We start from the raw sequence: 17992 nt of genomic DNA, 5'->3' as shown, positions 1-17992 counted from the left end.
GTCGGGTCCCATCGGGTATAGATTACAAAGTCTACTGAGAAGATTGTAGGCTAGATTCAAGTGAAAATCTTACATAGGTTGCCTTTCATTAGCAAACTATTTCAGTGGCTGATACCTGCACCTCCACTCACAACAGAGCAACGGTAATCTGACAGCCAGTGGCGGTGAATTTACGAGTCGGTTCACATTACCGGGCAGCAGATAGTGCATGAGGGAATGCTGATACCGCTGTGATCAGTGACAAAAAAAAATGTCCTAAAAGTTAAGGCAGATAAGTAGTATTTTCACTTTAACTTTCGACTATAACCAACTGCTTTGGCAAACTCATGACAGGCTTCGACAGCAGTGGCTCCTCTCCCCGTGCGCTCGTGGTGTTCAGCCCAGAGACTTCCTCAGATGTTTCCTTCTTTTCCCTTTGAGTTTTTCCCTTTCCTTTTCCTATTTTGCGATTCACTTCACAGCAAACTCCCAGCCGCTTTGAAAACACCTCGACTCTTTATCCTCTCATTGTTATGGGTGGTGGGATTGCTCTTCCCCGGCGCCTCTATTTTTGTTTGGAGTTTACTTCAGTTGGAATGGCTAATATCACATTTAGACCACACTAGCTAGTCATATTGTACTGCTCTCTTCACTGCTACCTCATATTACTGACTTAGACACCCGCTTGTTCCTGCAGCCATCCACATTTGTATAATTTGAAATACTGAACTGACTGCACAGCCTGCGACTGCATGTCTTATTTGTTACCGTCTCCATTTTTCAAACTATTGTTGTGTATGCTGTGTCACCTGACAAACTTCCCCTCTGGGATTTATGCAGCTCTATTCTCTCATATCTTCCCCTGTATTATCTTTGTGCTCCCAAATGTTTCCTCGGTACATTTCTTTACTCATTTGCACATGTATATTACTGTGGAATCCCCAGTTGATTGCAGCCCACAATGTCAGAAGAACCATTTTGTAAATCGTTTAATGTGTCTTTTATCACGTGAACCTTTCAGACCCTGATATCTGGAGCGGTCGTGGAGCAGTTGGACTTCCTGCGTGTCAATGAGGCCGAGTAAGAGCTTCCTGTCTTTCTGGCACATCATCAGTCATATTTTACCTCCGCCGAGGAGACTCTGTTTTTGCCCCTGTTAGTTTGTCCGTCTGTCTGTCAGCAGGACATCTCAAAAAGTTAAAAACCGATATACATGAAATTTGGTGGACAGTTGGACCTTGGGCCAAGGAACAACTGATTCAATTTTGGTGGTGATCTGGATCTTGGATTTCTACTATTAGATGATAATTGTTTTTTCAGTACTATGAAAAATAACTATGAAACTAACAGAGATAGATATACTGTATTTGCAAGGTCAAGAAATCAATGTAACTAATGTATGCATGTATGCATATGTGTTAATGCTTACGTATGTGCAGTTTATGAGTGCATGTGTACTCATAAACTAAACTCTAATCGTACCTGGGTCCGATGAACGCTGTTTTCTCCTGTGTGTGTGTGCAGGATCCCAGAGTTTAAGAGCTTCGAGGAGCTGGAGCTGCCCAAGCACTCCAAGGTGAAGAGACAGACCAGCACGCCGAATGCCTCGGACCTGGAGCAGCAGCCGGAGATCAACGTGGAAGAGTGGCGGCAGAGATCCACCTACGAGATCATACAGAAGTTCCATGTGAGTCGACCAGAGAGGAGGGATTCTGAGGCACTGACACCAAAAACGTTCACCATTGATGTTTTAGATCGCTGAAACATTTTCTGATATCAAACTCCATTGTAGCTGCACTGGAAATATCTCACATCATCTAGGTTTGGTAAGGAAGTAAGAAAAATACCAAAAAACAAACGGTAATTAAACCAGTAAAGAGATAAACTAGACATAAAACACTGAAATATCATTTATATCTGCTATAAAACTGTGCCCTCTATGCAGTAGAAATTTCCCTAATGGGAAACCTCAGGCTGGAAGCCAGACTGATTGTGAGTGATAAAAGCTCAGCTGTCCTTCAGTGACATCTAGTGGCCAGGATGGGCAACTGAGATTTTTTGACAATTTTCTGCATTAATCCGTGAATTTATGCTGTGCAACCGACAGTCAAACAGTTACAAATATCAAAATTCTGTGAATAAAGATGATGTAGGCAGTTGAAATATGCTGTGTGTAAAATTTGGTGGACATTGGTGCAACTTTGTAGGTGAAATAAAAGAATAGGTGTTAATGCAAGGTTGGCCTGATGGTGGCACTATGGGGCATGACCAAATGTGGTCTGACACACTTCTGGCCCCATATATAGGATAACCAGGTATGCTGTGTGCAAAGTTTTGTGCCAATTGGATCAACTTTGCGAGAGAAATAACAAAAAAGGTTTTGCATAAAATTCAAAATAGCAGAGAATGAGAACTGTCAAAGCTGAAATGTGTAATAACCAGTATGTGCAATGGATTCATCTTGAGCCGAGGAATCTGAAGAAAAAAATGTTTTATTCTAGGCCTTACCGGGCTTTCACATCGCGGCATTGCGCAGAGCAAGCCATTGTTTTCAATGAAGGACGCGGCAGCACTCTCCCAAACAGCTGCGCAGCCAAAAGCGGTGCAAACCGCCTTGATATTTCGCCAGGTTTTGCACCTTAAGTTCAACTATATTGAACTTTGACCAACTTTGGCAACTTTGTCCAAATACGCTGACCTCTACGAGGCGTGTCCAATGGCATTCCGACATTTACAGGAGGTGGAAGTTTTGTAGTCACCGGAGCACCAAGGAGTTATATAACTCCACATTAAAAACATATCAGAACCTGGCCAAAAATTCACAAGCATGGCAGATAATATCAGAAAGGATGGGAAATACCAGGTTAGAAAAATGATATTGCGCTATTTACATATTCAAAAGAAGCCTACAGCATCATTGTTGAATTATTTCAGTTGCTTTGTACGATGTTAAGACCTGAAACCATTAACCTAGCACATTATTCATGTCATTAGTAAATCTATCTACACCATTTAAAACAGACTATTTACAGAAAACTAACCCATAGGCTGTTGAAATTGTTTAATAAACTGCTGGTGACCTCACTAGTGCATATCCATTCAGTATCACATTTGTGGAAAAGTGAAAATATGTTTCTGTAGCCTACCGAGATTCCAGCTTGCGCTCTACCTCGGGGTTTAGGAAAATTGGCCAAAACGTACAGTTGCTCATTAGCAGTGCCACCTTCTGGCCGTTTTTTTTTTTTTAACCTGAGTAGTAGGGGAGATTTCAAACCTATCCACCAAATCTCCAAATTTGGTGGATATCACCAAATTGCTCTTGGCATAAAAACCAGAAGAAGAAGAATCCTAACAAAAACAACAGGGTTCGGACCTGGATTCACGCAACACCATCAAACTTTGTGGCCTAGTTCGGACCTGGATTCACATAACACCATCAAACTTTGTGGCCTATCAGCAGACAGAAGATGAGTCAGACCCTCCATTATTGGCCCAATCACACAACATGAAGGCACTGGAGAGCTCATTTCTGGTTTGGACATAACCGCCCTGCCAATTTTTCCAAAATCTGGTCCTGTGGTAGAAGGGCAGCCCTAATGGAAACTGAACAAATATACTGCTGATTGGCCATGTGGGAATGTGAAACAAGTTGGTATTGGGGCAAGGAAGAAATTATTAACTTTTTTGTGAAAATCCGACATTTGGAACTGGCATATCTTGACAGTTGCATGGTGTTGGCAGAGGTATGCGCTCTGCTGAGTGCCATCTGGTTAAAAACATGAGACTGCAATAATCGTGATGCTTAGTTGAGGAGTTTTTCTAAATTGAACAACTGTGACGGTGGAGAAATAAAGTGTTTTTTTTCTCAGGGTTTCATATGCAGTTATATGTGAAGGTAATGCCTAGTATTGTTGTCCTCTATCTCACACAAGACCTAGATATTAGTTAACATCTCAAAAAGACATGTTTTAGTGTTTCGGACCTCTTTAAGAGTATAAGTTTTTATACACAAGCGTGTACATATGTGTGCCTCTGTGTATTTGTGCATTGCTCCACATCACCTGTATGATACCGCAGGGCAGCCTTGGTGCATCGTGTTTTGTCTTGCAGCATGTGTTTCTCTCTTGACCAGGCTGATCTTTCTGTCTGTCTGTATTTGTATCATTGCCCAGGACTCTGACTGCTTGGCCAGTCAGGCTCAGCTGGCTGTAATCCTCCTCAGGAGAGAAGGACCAGACTTCCTTGACAAAGACGGTAAAGCGCACACATACAGTGCAATACAATTTGCCAATGATTTCCACTGATCACTGTTGTTCCCTTCGGCAAAGGAAATGTTGGCCACAGCTGAACCTGTCAGCACTGTTGCCCATTAGCAGCTAAATTTGCTCCCTATGCCCTCTATTCCTGCAAAGCCTTGCTGCAATTAGAAATCAGTCCACTATAGCCAATGGAAGGTTGGTAAGTTACCAACTGCTTAATTTGGCAATTCCAATTTATGGAGAAAGGAGGATAATATTGGACGTGTTAGAAAAATTCAAAAAGCCATTTCTATAAATGACTTGCTTATAATTTGATTTGGACAAACACTTTGGTGGCAAATCCAATAGTACTTAGTTTTAAGTACATTCAGTATGTTTTCTCATTTTTCACTTTCACTATTGGTAACTAAGGCCCATTAGTATATGTCTTTAGAATGTAAATCCATGAGCTTTGAAGGTCTAATATAAATATATTCTCCTTTGTGGTTCCAGAGAACCTTATGGATGAGCTGGAGAGAATCTACAGAAGAGCTGGGAGCAGGAAGCTTTGGTCAGATACCCTCACACACATACACACACATGCAGATGCACACACATTTCACAGCTTTCCAGTCTGTGTTTTCATAGCATAGGTGTCAATTTGGTATAGCAAGGTGTTGCACTTGCCATATCTTAACCTAAGTCAGCCCAAATATATCTCATAGTTTTTATCATTATAATGGAGAGCTACAAAAATCACTAGAAATGTATTTGGAAGCCATATCTAAAAACATTGACATCTGCATCCAGGACCAATGTTCTATCTAAGCCAGTGATTCTCAACCTTTTTCATATCAAGGACCCTAATTTAGTCCACATTAGGGCTACGGACCCCATTTGATGAGATTTGGCATCTTGGACCTAAATCTGAGAATATTTTTATTGTTAGATATGATTTTGTCCAGAATTCCATGACTATCTGTATTGTAGGTAAAGAGATAACAGAGAAACTATGATCAAAACAGTCATTCTTCTACATTCTCTAATTGTTTTAACTTCTTGTAAATGAAATAATGCTGAAGTTTCACAATTCATCAATTTGCTGGGGACCCCCTGGAACCCCCTCAAGGACCCCTGGTGGTCCCTGGACGCCACGTTGAGAACCACTGATCTAAGCTGATATTTTGGTCACCTACGTACATCTAATAATTTATCACATAGCCCCAATAATATCTTGTTAGTCATCAGTTCTTGCTCCACTTTGTCCCCAGAAATGTAATCATTTTAAAACTCTTAACCTTCTGTCCTGGTCTTTTCCTCTTCTGTTCTGTTTTGTTCTGTTCTCTTCTGATTGTCTTTTTCACTTTTCAACTCTTCTTGTTGACATTTTGACAGTAACATAACTACCATTTAATCTGGCCAAACTAGGCTGGCAGTGCGCCATGCTGCGGCCATTATCAAGAAGTTTGCAGGCTCTATAGCCCCTCACATCACCACAATTCTGGTGCATGGGAAACAGGTAATGATAAGGCAGAGATGGACTAGTGCCTCAGCATGTTTAGATCCAGTTAGCTGGCTAGCTAGCTGTCTTAGCTTAAAGCTGTGTGAACACTAGCCAACCCATCTATGGGATTCCTCTATAACCAGGGTGTCTGCAGGTCTTTAGAAAGTAAAATGTTTGAAGTTGAATTATCCAAAATCAAGGCATTAAAACATCTTAAATGCTTAAATGCTACTACTTAAATGCAGCTAAATGTTGGGTTTGAGTCTTCAGTGGTCCTTTTCCTCGGCCAAGGCTGGACGCACTCTGATGTATTTTCCATTTGTTTAGTGTACATTTTTCCCAAAACCAAGTGACATGAAATCATACATATTTGAAAAGGTATATATAAATTTTTCAGGAGCCTAATATCAAATTTCATAAGTTAACATAACAAACGACAAACTATAGCTAGTTTGGAATTGACATGAACAGGAAGCACAAACCCTTAGATTCCATTTTCTCAGTGTTGGGGACTGTGGAGCACATTGGGAATTGGTAATGACAAAATTAGGAGAAAACGGGGAAGAAGGCAAAAAATAGTTTTTTTTTTTTAAATGCAATCTAAGAGGTCTTGTTAACCCATATCCGAGTAGAAAGATCCAGTATGTGGTCATGTTAGCTAAATGAAAACTTCTCAGAAAAACGAGAAGTTCTGCAAGTGACCAATTTTTTTTAACACAATCAATTGTCATGATGGCAAAAACTAGGAAAATAAGGCCTAGGTTGAAAATAACTGGAATTACCCTTCAAGCACACAGCCTGAAATTCCTACAGTTGTTTGTCACATGGTACACACAAGGGTTAAGATCGAAGCTGACGTGAATGAATAAAGTGTTCGGATTTGGACAGATTTGCACTACTGTATCATCCATTTGCAGTCACTGGAAAAAATGTACAAATATTCAGCTGAACAAAAGACAGATAAGCATGGTTAATGTACAAGAAACTTCACTCCAAACACTATACATGGTAAAGAATATTCATTATTGATTGTGAATTTTAAGTAGTTTGAGCTTGGCCACCACTCACCATTCTTCAGGCTATTTTTTTTTCGGGTGAAACTCTTCTTAAATTTCATTTGAACTGGCATCAAAAATGCCTCATCTTTCTTAAGAAGTCTTAACTTTAACTGACCTGTAGTCACCCTGGTAACAAGTAGTGTATACCATTTTTGTAGCATGTCTAGCATCTTAGCATGTTGCTAAAATGTTGGCCAGCTGGCAACAATGCTATTTCTGATTATACCATCACGTTTAGTGTAGTAAGAAGGCTAACACACACAGAGTCATGAGTTAGGTCAAGCTAGTTTGGCTAAGCTAGCGGGCACCTTGATTCAGATGTGTACAGTAGCTTGGTGTCAGTGTTTGCTTTCTCTCCATTAACCATCACAGAGCCTGGACCCTTATGCTCTTATCACCTTCTGCAACATTGCCCACTATGCTAACTCACTAAGGATGGACCAAATGGATGGTTGTTTTAGCTTCTCATCCTAGCTTTTTTCCCTGTTCAGCGGTCATGCTAGGCTGTCTGTGTCCATAGTTTGGTTTGGTTTGGATTTGTGTCAGGTGAAGTTGACTGACTGTACAGCTCAACAACTTATATTGTACGCTGTTGCTGTTTGTTTTTGTAATTAATATGATTTTTTAACATAGAATAATTTGATTACACACAGAGAAAAAGCCTGGAGGCTGGTCCCCAGCTTGCTGTGAAACAACACCAATACTCAGTTCAATTCCCTTTCTCATTTACCTAACATGGACTAGGAAGTGGAGCTTGAAATAGGTTCCCCAACAAAGCATCAGTGGCTTGACACCATCATGCCTTATGAACATTAAAGCTTTGTTGCCTTTTTGTTCATCACACACAAGGTGTGCCATCATATTTCTGCAGGTTTAATCAATTCCACAGTCTCCAAGCAAGGCATGTTCTCAACATATCATCAAGGGAGGATGTGTTTCAACCGATTATATTCATGACATTGATTAGATTTTTTTATTTGTTCACTGTGCTGCAAGGATGTCTTCAAGTCCATGTGTGTGGCTATAGCAACCCCGGCTCCCATGTGATAATAACCACAGTTTATGTGTGTTGCTTTTTTCCCTCATAGGATTCCTGCAGGCATGAGGAGGCAACTGGCAGGCTACAGTCGCTCTTGTGAATAATGAATTCAGAAATTAGTGAACATTAAAATATTTTCTAGAAAGCCACCCCCATCCTCTGGCTTTGAATAAATAAGACAAATCTAATAGTCAGGACTGCAACTGCAACAGCTATCTATTTCTTTAAGGCTGGATAGATGGCTCAGTCAGGTTAAATTAAAAAAAAAATGTTGACACCTTGTCTTGACTGCAAAAGGAATTCATCTTGGGTTTTGATGGACAGTGTTTTAATATTAATTCTGAGTGCCTCAGCTCTCAACTTGAAAGGCTTGTAGGTTTAGGGGCACAGAATTTCTAAAAATGATTCACCTGTTTGTCTGTGTTTTTGAAATTTGAAAGATCAGGGAGGCAACTGGCAATGACTCCTGGGGACAAATCAGTACCTTCCATCAAATTGTTAATGATTTTCACAGTGTTTTATGTATTTCTAGAAATATTGAATTGAACCTTTGAGGTATGGCATCCAAGGTGATATTCTCATCAAAAATATGTATATATATATATATATATGAAGAAGAAGCTGAAGAATTGGATTCTCAGCTTGATACTTTGTAAAGCCTGAACAAAAAAAATCAATCAAACATCTAGTCTATAAAGGTTCTAGTTGTTAGTTGTTATCTGTAATGATTAAGAATGTTCTTGTGTTTTTGCTCACCAGGTCTGTTGTCCGTCTTGCCGCCAGTCTCTTAACTAAGCTAGTGGACAGCCTTGCACCCAGTATTACTAGTGTTTTAGTGCATGGCAAGCAGGTAAGTGGACACACAGACAGCAGGGGCCTAAGTAGCGCAACTGTCCCTTTTGTAGAATCATTGGAATATCAAATGGATATTTGGACGAATGGCATGTCGGGACATGATTTTAATGTTCACTGATTACATAAAAAGGAAATTGGACATAATGTTTGAACATGATTATAAGCTCCTCATGCTATCATCCTATGGGAATTGCTTAGAGTAGGATGGCAGCATGCGTCATACTCCTCATCACAGCTAACTTCCATTGTGTGTGTGTCTAAGCTCTAGTTGTAGCAAGGCTGCCAGTGTGACCCCCATGAAATCCCCCTGTGCACCGTGTCCACGTGTTAGTCTGCGTCTAGACACACTCCATGTGCCAATTGATAGCTTGTGACCCAGGAATTTGTCTGATACCGGTTCCTCACGGTGTATGAATTTCAGTGCATCATTTCATTCCTGTCGAGTGCTATTCAGAGATTAGCCACCTCTCAAGAGTGTCAGTTATCTTGCCTCATTTTTACCCTCCTGAAGAGTTTTAGGCATTTCATTATGCTGAAGTAGCTCAAGGTGTGAATCTGCATATAGATTGCGTACCAGAGGGAATACTCTTCTCAACAAGATTGGAAAAGCTGATTTAGAATTCGAGACGAATGTCTCCTGCACACAATAGTAGCTCAGTTGGCAGATATAAGAGGCACCACCCCATTTATGTTAACTGGGAAAAGGCACGGTGACTAGCTTTGAGTATATTTCTTGTAGATATTAAAACTTAATAATATATTCCTTGTACATATGCGGTAGGTCATTTCCACACCCTATTTTCCGCTCCCGCCTGCACTTTGCTCTGTTAGAAACAAAGTTCAGATGCAAAGATGAATCGCATAGCTAGGTCTTCAAAGTGCTGGATTTCAACATCAGACGGCCGGCTTTTCAGATAGATTAAAGGAGATAAAAGCGTGTCCTCCTCTCAGGAAGACGGATGAGGAGTAATTTTCATAAGATAGCTTTGAGTAGAAACAAAGTACAAAAGGGTAATCTTGGGATCTGTAATCCCCCCCCCCCCCCTCACTTTTATGTGACTCTGTGAGAGCAGGCCAATTTTAGACTGATGGAACAAAGATACGTCTAGGAATTGGGCCATGGAGGAAGTACATCACACTGCGTGGCATGCATGCACACACATGTGTCTGTGCACCTGTGCAGGCAGTCACACTCACACACAGTTTTTATATATTGAACACAACAATTCTGCTGTACTACAAACAACCCTCTAATGGTATCTGGGTCCGATGTATGCCTTCCTCCTGTGTGTGTGTGTGTGTGTGTATGCATCCATGTGTGCGCTTGTGTGTGTGTATGTATGTACGTGTGTTTGTGTGCATGGCTGCGTGTCTCTATGTGCCAGGTGACCCTGGGTCTGTTCGGGCTTGAGGAGGAGGTGATCTCCAACCCCCTGTCGCCGGGGGTGATAAAGGGCATCATCTACACCAAGTGCGCCCCTAACGGTGGGGAGCGGGAGGCCGTGCTGCAGCAGGAGCTGGTCATCCACATCGGATGGATCATCTCCAACAACCCCGAGCTGTTCAGCGGCATGCTCAAGATCCGAGTCGGGTAGGAGGGAGTGGATGGGTTTGGAGGGTCATGCTGGCTATCAGATATCTGAACTGCTGGCTGTCAGATGATGTCAGAGTCACATGACTTGGACTCGAGTCAGACTCGAGTCCCAGTTTTAATTGCTTGAGACTTGATTTGATGCATGAAGAGAAGACTTGAGACTTGACTTGCACTTTGATGACTTGAAAAGGTTTCTGAAGTCTTGACTTGAGATCTTGTGTTTGTGTAAATGACTTAGATTGAAAGTGATGAGATTTGTTCCAGCAGGCGACTGAATTTAAATTCTGTTTTCTGAATTTGTATGGAATGATTGAATTTATTGAAGTTGAAACTGATTATAGAAATCAAACTCATGATGCTCTTACCAAGTTTGTATCCTATTAAAACCATATTGCATTAAAAAGTCCTAGATATTTAGTTTTCTTTAAGATATTAAATTGATACTGGACTCTTGATTTGTTCTGACTTGACTTGCTGTTCTACATTTAGACTTGAGACTTGACATTAATGACATGGACTTGGCTTGAACTTGACTTGCTGTTCTACATTTAGACTCGGGACTTGACTTGAGACTTGTGCTTCAAGACTTGACACTGACTTGGGACTCGAGTCAGTTGACTTGGCCACACCTCTGGATGATGTGATTTGTCTTGTGCGTCTTGGTGACTAGCTTCGTATCGACTCTAGATAGTGCAGAGTCATGGTTGTTGATAATCTAAAATATTCTAAAATGTGGAAAGTAGTAAAAAAATAAAAATGTGGTGTCCTCAGACTTTTGACGGGCAGTGTGTGTACTGTGGATCTCCAGGTGGATCGTCCAGGCCATGAAACATGAGTTGAAGATCAGGGCAGGAGACATGCCGCCCCAGGACATCTACCAGCTGTCCCCCAGCGACGTCAAACAGCTGCTGCTGGACGTCCTGCAGCCACAGCACACCGGCAGGTACTCTAGCAACACATACACACACACACACACACACACACACAAAAATCACATACATATACATACTCTTAATTACACAAATAGCGTGGAAGTTATCTCCTGTGCTCTTTTTCTTTCATAAGCACACTCTCTCACACACACACACACACGCACTATCAAGTATGATAGAGAGAAAAAAAAACAAATTTGTTGGATTTATTATTAGTGATTTATCTGTTTTCACTGCTTTTGGTTGCTCTAATCTTTTTTGCTTTAATTATTTGTTTTATTATCTTCATTGCTGACTGTCTTTTTATTGTCTGTATCTTATTTCCTGCTGCTGATATGACTTAATTTCCCCACAAAAATTATTATAATTTCATGTAATCTAATCTATTACACATTGACACATTAAAGTAATAATCTGTGACCTTTTCATATAAATAAACGTCCATTTGGCTACTCTCTATCACCGATTGACACAATAGTAATTCAACCTATAGCCAGTTCATGAAAGCTTTTACATTTGCTGTTCTAAACACCTATGAGGGGGTTCTTCTTTCCCAGGAAAAATCTAGGACACACTCGACAGCTATCTAAGCTATATTTCCCCTGTCTAAGACTTGATTCACCGGTATTGCCCTCGTCTCTCCCCAGGTCTTGGTTGAACAGGCGTCAGATCGACGGCTCACTGAACCGGACCCCTCTGGGTTTCTACGATCGCGTCTGGCAGATCCTGGAGAGAACCCCCAATGGTATTATGGTGGCTGGGGCTCACCTCCCACAGGTACCTGCCTCCACTGACACTACTGCTGTATGTCTACCCATCACCGGTTAAAGACAGCACTGTGTATGTTGTGTGGCTGTACTGGCAGCTAGGGGTTATATAGCGACCAGTATAACAGTATTTATTTAAAAGCAGTCACATATGTGAGCTTTATAGTCACAGAGCTATGGGGCGCCAACTGTTACCTTAGGGCTTTTCACATTAAGCTCAGCCCAGGGCTAAGAGCAGGTTTAGCGTCAAGCTAAGATGGCTGTTAGCCCGGCTAAGAAGGCTTTCACTCTCACAAACTTTTCAAACATTCCAAAGTGGGTTAACCCCAACTTTAGCCTGGAGCTAGCTAGCCTTGGTCAAGAGCAGGGTTAGCCTTGGTCAAGAGCAGGGTTAGCCTTGGTCAAGAGCAGGGTTAGCACAGTGTGCTCGTGTTTACATTCCGTACAGAGTGAAAATAACGGTAAAATATCGCCAAACCTTTGATAACAAAGAGGTAAACCAATATTTTTTTGTTGGGAGCCTCTCGTTGGGCTCTTCTTCATCATAGTTTGTCTTGCAAAAAGCCAGAGAGGTGACATTGTGGCGTTGTTTGCTACTAACTTGGTAACATGCTTGAATCTAGAATACTGGAACAAGTTAGGCTACGTAGACAGTAGACCTGGGGCTAACAATAATCAAGTGTGACTCGCTTAGCCCATGGCTAAAGTTAGCCCAATGTGTAATGTGAAGTTATGAATTATGAATTTTGTGGACAAGCGAATTTTGTGGCATGAATTTCGTCACCATCAAAAGTTAAATTCAGTCATTGATGAGAGACATCACTCCATCTGCGCCATCAAACTTCATCACAATTTACCACACTTGATTTTCTTCACTGACTAATGAATAGGCAGCCATTCAGCTCCATTCATTTCAGTACAGTATGAAAATCAACCTGCAGAGACTTAAAACTTGGAAAGATAGGTAATCCATCACAGTGAACATCCTGCCAGGGTTTATTTTTGTCAAAGTTACTTTATCGTTGCGTGGTAATTTAGTTTAATGCCGGCATTGATTTGAAAGGACTACACATCTTCTGGTGCGTTCACATGCTAGTGGGAAGCTCCGACATCCGGGACTTCGAAGTCGGCTGCCAAACAGCATTGCATTCACATGCTATTTGGTTGGAAAATCAAACCCAGAAGATAAATGCTAATCGGTGAAGTGGTAGTGGGTAGGGAACCATTTGGGAAAGGGCCTCTGCCTCTCCCTCACACTCTTGGCCCACCCTGGTACTCACTTTGCTTGTTTAAAATCTCTGAACTGTATCAATTCAATTCATTTCTGCCACCACAGACCAGAAAGTGGTTGCTTGAGGTCACGTATTGAAGAGCTCGCCATTGTCAAAATAAAAGTTCTACGCTGTCGCCCTTGAAAAACACACATAATTGACTGTCAAATATGAAACAGGTGCCTTTCTGTAAGAGAATGTGTTAACAGTGAGGGGGTTGGAAAGGGATCAATGTTTTTTCCTCTCTTGCTTTGGTAGCAACCTACCCTGTCTGACATGACCATGTATGAGATGAACTTCTCCCTGCTGGTGGAGGACACCCTGAAGAACATCGTCCTGCCCGAGTACAGACAGATCATTGTGGAGGTAATACATCTATTCACCAACACTGCCATAGAGTACAGAGAGAAAAGAAATTGAATCAAAGTAAAAAAAAAAAAAAAAACCTTTCAAATCAAAGTAAGTGGGTCTGGATTTGTACTTGACATGACTTTGGTGTTGTTCTTTTTATTCTGTCACCAGTCAAAAGTTCTTCTTTTCACTGGTTGTCTATTAAGTTTGTAATTGATTTGAAGAATTTACTAGTCACTTTTAAAGCATGGTTTAATCTGAACCCAAGCTATATCACAGACCTTTTAACCCTCTATGATCCAGTTTGTAGTCCAGTTTGCAGTCTTAAAGAGTAACTAAACCCCACCCAAAACTGTGGTGAAGCCTGACACCTAATGGTGAAATGTAAGGTACTGAACTGTCCATCTTCTGTTGGCTGGTCTTTGTGCCAGGTGATGCCACCCTCTATAGAGTACAGTAGGTGGTGACATCACTTGGCACAAAGACCAGCCAATAGCAGATGGCCAGTTCAGTACCCTGCTTTTCACCATTAGATGTCAGGCTTCACCACAAATTTGGCTTTGGGGTTTAGTTACTCTTTAAGGTGACCAGGCTAAGAGCTTAGGCAAGCAGAATCATCTATCAGTTTCTTTCTATCTAGCAGTTTCATCTATTAATTCACTTTTTGTAGACTTACTTTTATGTTTTGTCTTTTATCCTATTACTAGTATTTTACCCTTGATTCTTATCTCGTGGTGCCTTCTTGTAATAATGTGTAATAAAGTGATGTTATTATTTTATGATATGCACCTCACATTTTGGCCTCAGATTCCTTGGCTCATATTGGTTTTTATTTCTGCCATAATAGTTTTTACGCCAGGGGGTCCCCAGCACATTGATGAATTGTTAAACTTCATTTACAAGAAGTTAACACTATTAGAGAATGTAGAAGAATGACTATTTTGATCATAGATTCACTGTTATCTCTCTACCTGCAATACAGATAGTTATGGGATTCTGGACAAAATCATATCTAACAATAAAAATATTCTCAGATTTGGGTTTGAGAGACAAAATCTCATCAAATTGGGGTCCGTGGCTCTAATGTGGACTAAATTAGGGGTCCTTGATATGAAAAAGGTTGAGAATCACTGCTCTATAGCACCACTATCAGCCATTTGGCTGTGACACACAACAGAATTTGTTGCCGAAGACACACAAACAGGAGGGGAGGCATATTTTCTAAATGCTTAATGCTAGACCATCCTTGCAAGGGCCCCAAAGTGCATCAGACCACATTTGGTCATGCTGAATAGCACCACCATCAGGACAAACTGGCAATTTTTTCAAATGGCAATATGTCAGGCAGTTGCAGCACTGACCCTGAAATGTGTCACCGACAGCCTTGTCCCCTCTTCCCTGTGTGAGCAGCTGCTGATGGTGGTGTCCATCGTGCTGGAGAGAAATCCTGAGCTGGAGTTCGGCGAGAAGGTGGATCTGGACGGTCTGGTGAAGGAAGCCTTCAACGACTTCCAGAGGGACCGCAGTCACTTGGAGGGCATAGAGAAACAGGTATAGAGGTGTCACCTAGACCCGAATGTTAACTGGCATTTTAACATGGCCTGAATGCTGACTTGATTCCGATTGGCTGGAATGAAAACCTGCGGCAAAACCGTCTCATCTCCTTTCTCAATTAATGTGCTACCAAGCTTTGGGATTCCATTTCCATTTTCACATTTAATAGATCTTTGTGAGATTTCATCTGAGCTGTTGCGTTGCGAAAGTCATATAACTACGATAGGATATTTTTTTGTTACAGTATCCAATTCTCAAAAAACTGATCTCATAGCAGCAGAATTCTGTTAATACTGTTATATGATAATAGCGTTATTAATGACTTATTAACACTTTTCACATCCTTGAGGACACTTCACATACACACTCTCTCTCTCTCCATCTGTCCATCCTCTATTTTTTGACCCAGGATAACATGGAGGCGTTCTACAACACCCCACCAGTGGGGCAGAGAGGCACCTCCAGCTACCTGACCAAGGCCGTCATGATCCAGTTACTGCAAGGGGATGTGAAGCCCTGCAAGGACGACCCATGCTCCGTTAGCTAGATTTAAACCCGCTAACTCCAGTCACCTTCAACCCCCGACCCTAACCTGTCATAAAAATGTAATCGTGAAGTCGCCCCGGCAAGGACGATCATTTTTCCATTAGATGTACCCACAAAATAACCTTGAACCTCTCCAGTCCCCCTCCCCGCAGGACAATCCTCACTGTATTTCCCCTGCGACTTTCGCATTAGCACCAATACCTGATTACAGAGCGAGGTTTCGGACAAGAGAGCTGAACCTGTCTTGACCTCCTACACCTAGATCTTGAAATGACCCCACCTTGACCCAACCCTGATCAGTAAACCAGGCTCATTTGTAACCGTATAAGCTGTACTGTATATCTCCAATCACCAGCAATACCTGTTACATAGCAGATATAGATATCAGGCCATATCACGGGAGCAGTGGTTCTCAAACTGGTGCGTTCGGACCCCCAAGGGGCCCCTTGAACATTTGTAACGTATCTCCAGAAACAGAGAGTCCATCTGTCCGGATCTTCAGCAAAATGCATCCCAGTTCCGGGATCCTCAGCCAAACTATCTGTGAGTCTTTAGCACTAAAAAGTTTGAGAACCACTGCACAACATTAATATTACATTTGGATTTTGTACTGAATTATATAGTACCATCCCCAACAAAATACATGCGGGGGCTGTGTGTTTGTTGCACTGTGTTGAGGAACTCTGTGTCCTCTTGCCTCTTTTGCATGGAAAGTCTACAGCATGACAATAGGTACTGTTTGCCGTAACCATTGTGTCGGTTTCTCTGAATGTTATGAGTCACGCAGTAGAGTTTGGGCTTGAATAATCGGGGCTCTGCATGACAATGACTACTGCTCATTTGAAGTCTTGGGACATAGGACCTTTCAAAACGAAACGCTGTGTTTTGGTGAATGTGGGCAACGGAATGCTCCGCTGTCATCCCGAGGTAGAAATGATGAAAGACTTACTGTGACTTATTTTAAAGTGTTTATCTCGGAGTGTGCCTACCTGAATATCATCACTGTGATGAATCCGCCCAACCTTGTCACTGTGCGCGTGTGTTGTTTACCCTCGTCATCCGCAAAGAAGTATTTTTAACTCCCAACACTGTAGCTTCAAAGAATAAAGTTATCACGGAAACTCGAAACATTTTCCTCTTTGTCACTTCTACTATCAGCATTGTAATTTGCATGTATGCGTGAACCTGCAAGCAAATGTGGTGTGCAATATGTGCTTCAGGGAACATTCCCCCCTTCTTATTGCTACAGTCATGGGGTAGATGTGGCACACAAGAGTTATATAATTACAGCACATAAAGTGAGTAGCTCTCGTTCCTTGGCTGGAACCGCCGCCGAAAATGCCGTGTTTGTTTTCTCGAGCGTGTCCGCCACAGCCCCGGGGGGGTGCGCTTGGCGTTGTATCGGATCCTACCAGTTACACCCACTTAACGTCGCCCGAACCCCCTTATCAATCTGCATCGTGCCGGCGGAGGCTTGGGCGCCGTCTGCAACGCTGACGAGCTGACTGGCAGAGAGAGAGGTGGAGAGGTGGGCGAGAGCCAGAGGAGAAGATAAATGAGCTCTGCCTCGCACTCGATATTATTCAAATCAAATCGCAGTGTACTTCAAAGCCGGTGAAGAGGGGATCGGGCCTGTCTTGTTGAATAAATCTCGCCTTCGACGAGATGAGTTCTCGGAGAAAATAAATTAATGGCTCCGCTCGGCTCTGCTCTGATTAGAAGTTTAAAAGTTTTACTTTTTTTGTATTTCTTTTTGTCAATTTGCTTTCCTAATACAAGGTTCAACGTTGTAGAGTTGTACACCTTGAATTTTAGAAGAAGAAGACCATGTTTTATATTATTCCATGTGTTCCATAGGAAAGAATGAGGAATAGTTTAATTTCTCTCTATAATAGAAGTAAGTACAATGAGAGAATGTATAAGAATGACACTCAGATGTCTTTTTTTTTAACAAAAGTGGGTCCTTGGTGGGTACTGCCGGCATTCCCATGCTGCACTCTGGGTTTTGCCTTAGAAGAAGTGCACAAACTGTCCACTAGGTGGCAGCAGAGTTCAAGAAATGGGATCAGCCTAGTCTGGGTTTTTATTAAAGATCTTATTATGGCATTTCCGCTTCATTAGCTCAATTACAGTGAAGAGTGACAGGGAAGATGAAACATGACAAAGGAAATGATGCAGATTCAAAGCCGACACCTCTTGTGTAATTGGTGTGTGTGTGACCCGCTCAACCGCCGGGATACCCGGGGAACATTTTATATTGTTTTTCATCTCATCCTCCACCTGCAGTTGCTCTTTTCAAATCGG

The 17992-nt window shown here is 41.8% G+C and overlaps 1 protein-coding gene across 1 annotated transcript; it reads left to right on the top strand.

Moving 5' to 3' along the window:
• Window positions 1–1000: 1000 nt before the first annotated feature.
• LOC139639570 (phosphorylase b kinase regulatory subunit beta-like) lies at window positions 1001–16804 on the top strand (the record flags this gene model as incomplete). The annotated part of the gene is made up of 11 exons (XM_071513693.1): window positions 1001–1059; window positions 1504–1666; window positions 4152–4233; window positions 4731–4788; window positions 8578–8668; window positions 10059–10264; window positions 11076–11210; window positions 11847–11976; window positions 13496–13603; window positions 14999–15139; window positions 15552–16804. Coding segments are annotated over 11 exons (1311 nt in total), but the record flags the coding sequence as incomplete, so codon positions are not given.
• Window positions 16805–17992: the final 1188 nt, after the last annotated feature.

This window comes from Centroberyx affinis, unplaced genomic scaffold (assembly GCF_046629955.1).
Source record: "Centroberyx affinis isolate AG114_WGS23_722 - 3 ecotype Tasmania unplaced genomic scaffold, CSIRO-AGI_Caff_v1 ptg007410l_1, whole genome shotgun sequence".
Lineage (NCBI taxonomy): Eukaryota > Metazoa > Chordata > Actinopteri > Beryciformes > Berycidae > Centroberyx > Centroberyx affinis.
The sequence above is the reverse complement of the archived record's forward strand: the minus strand, read 5'-3'. Positions and strand labels throughout refer to the sequence as shown.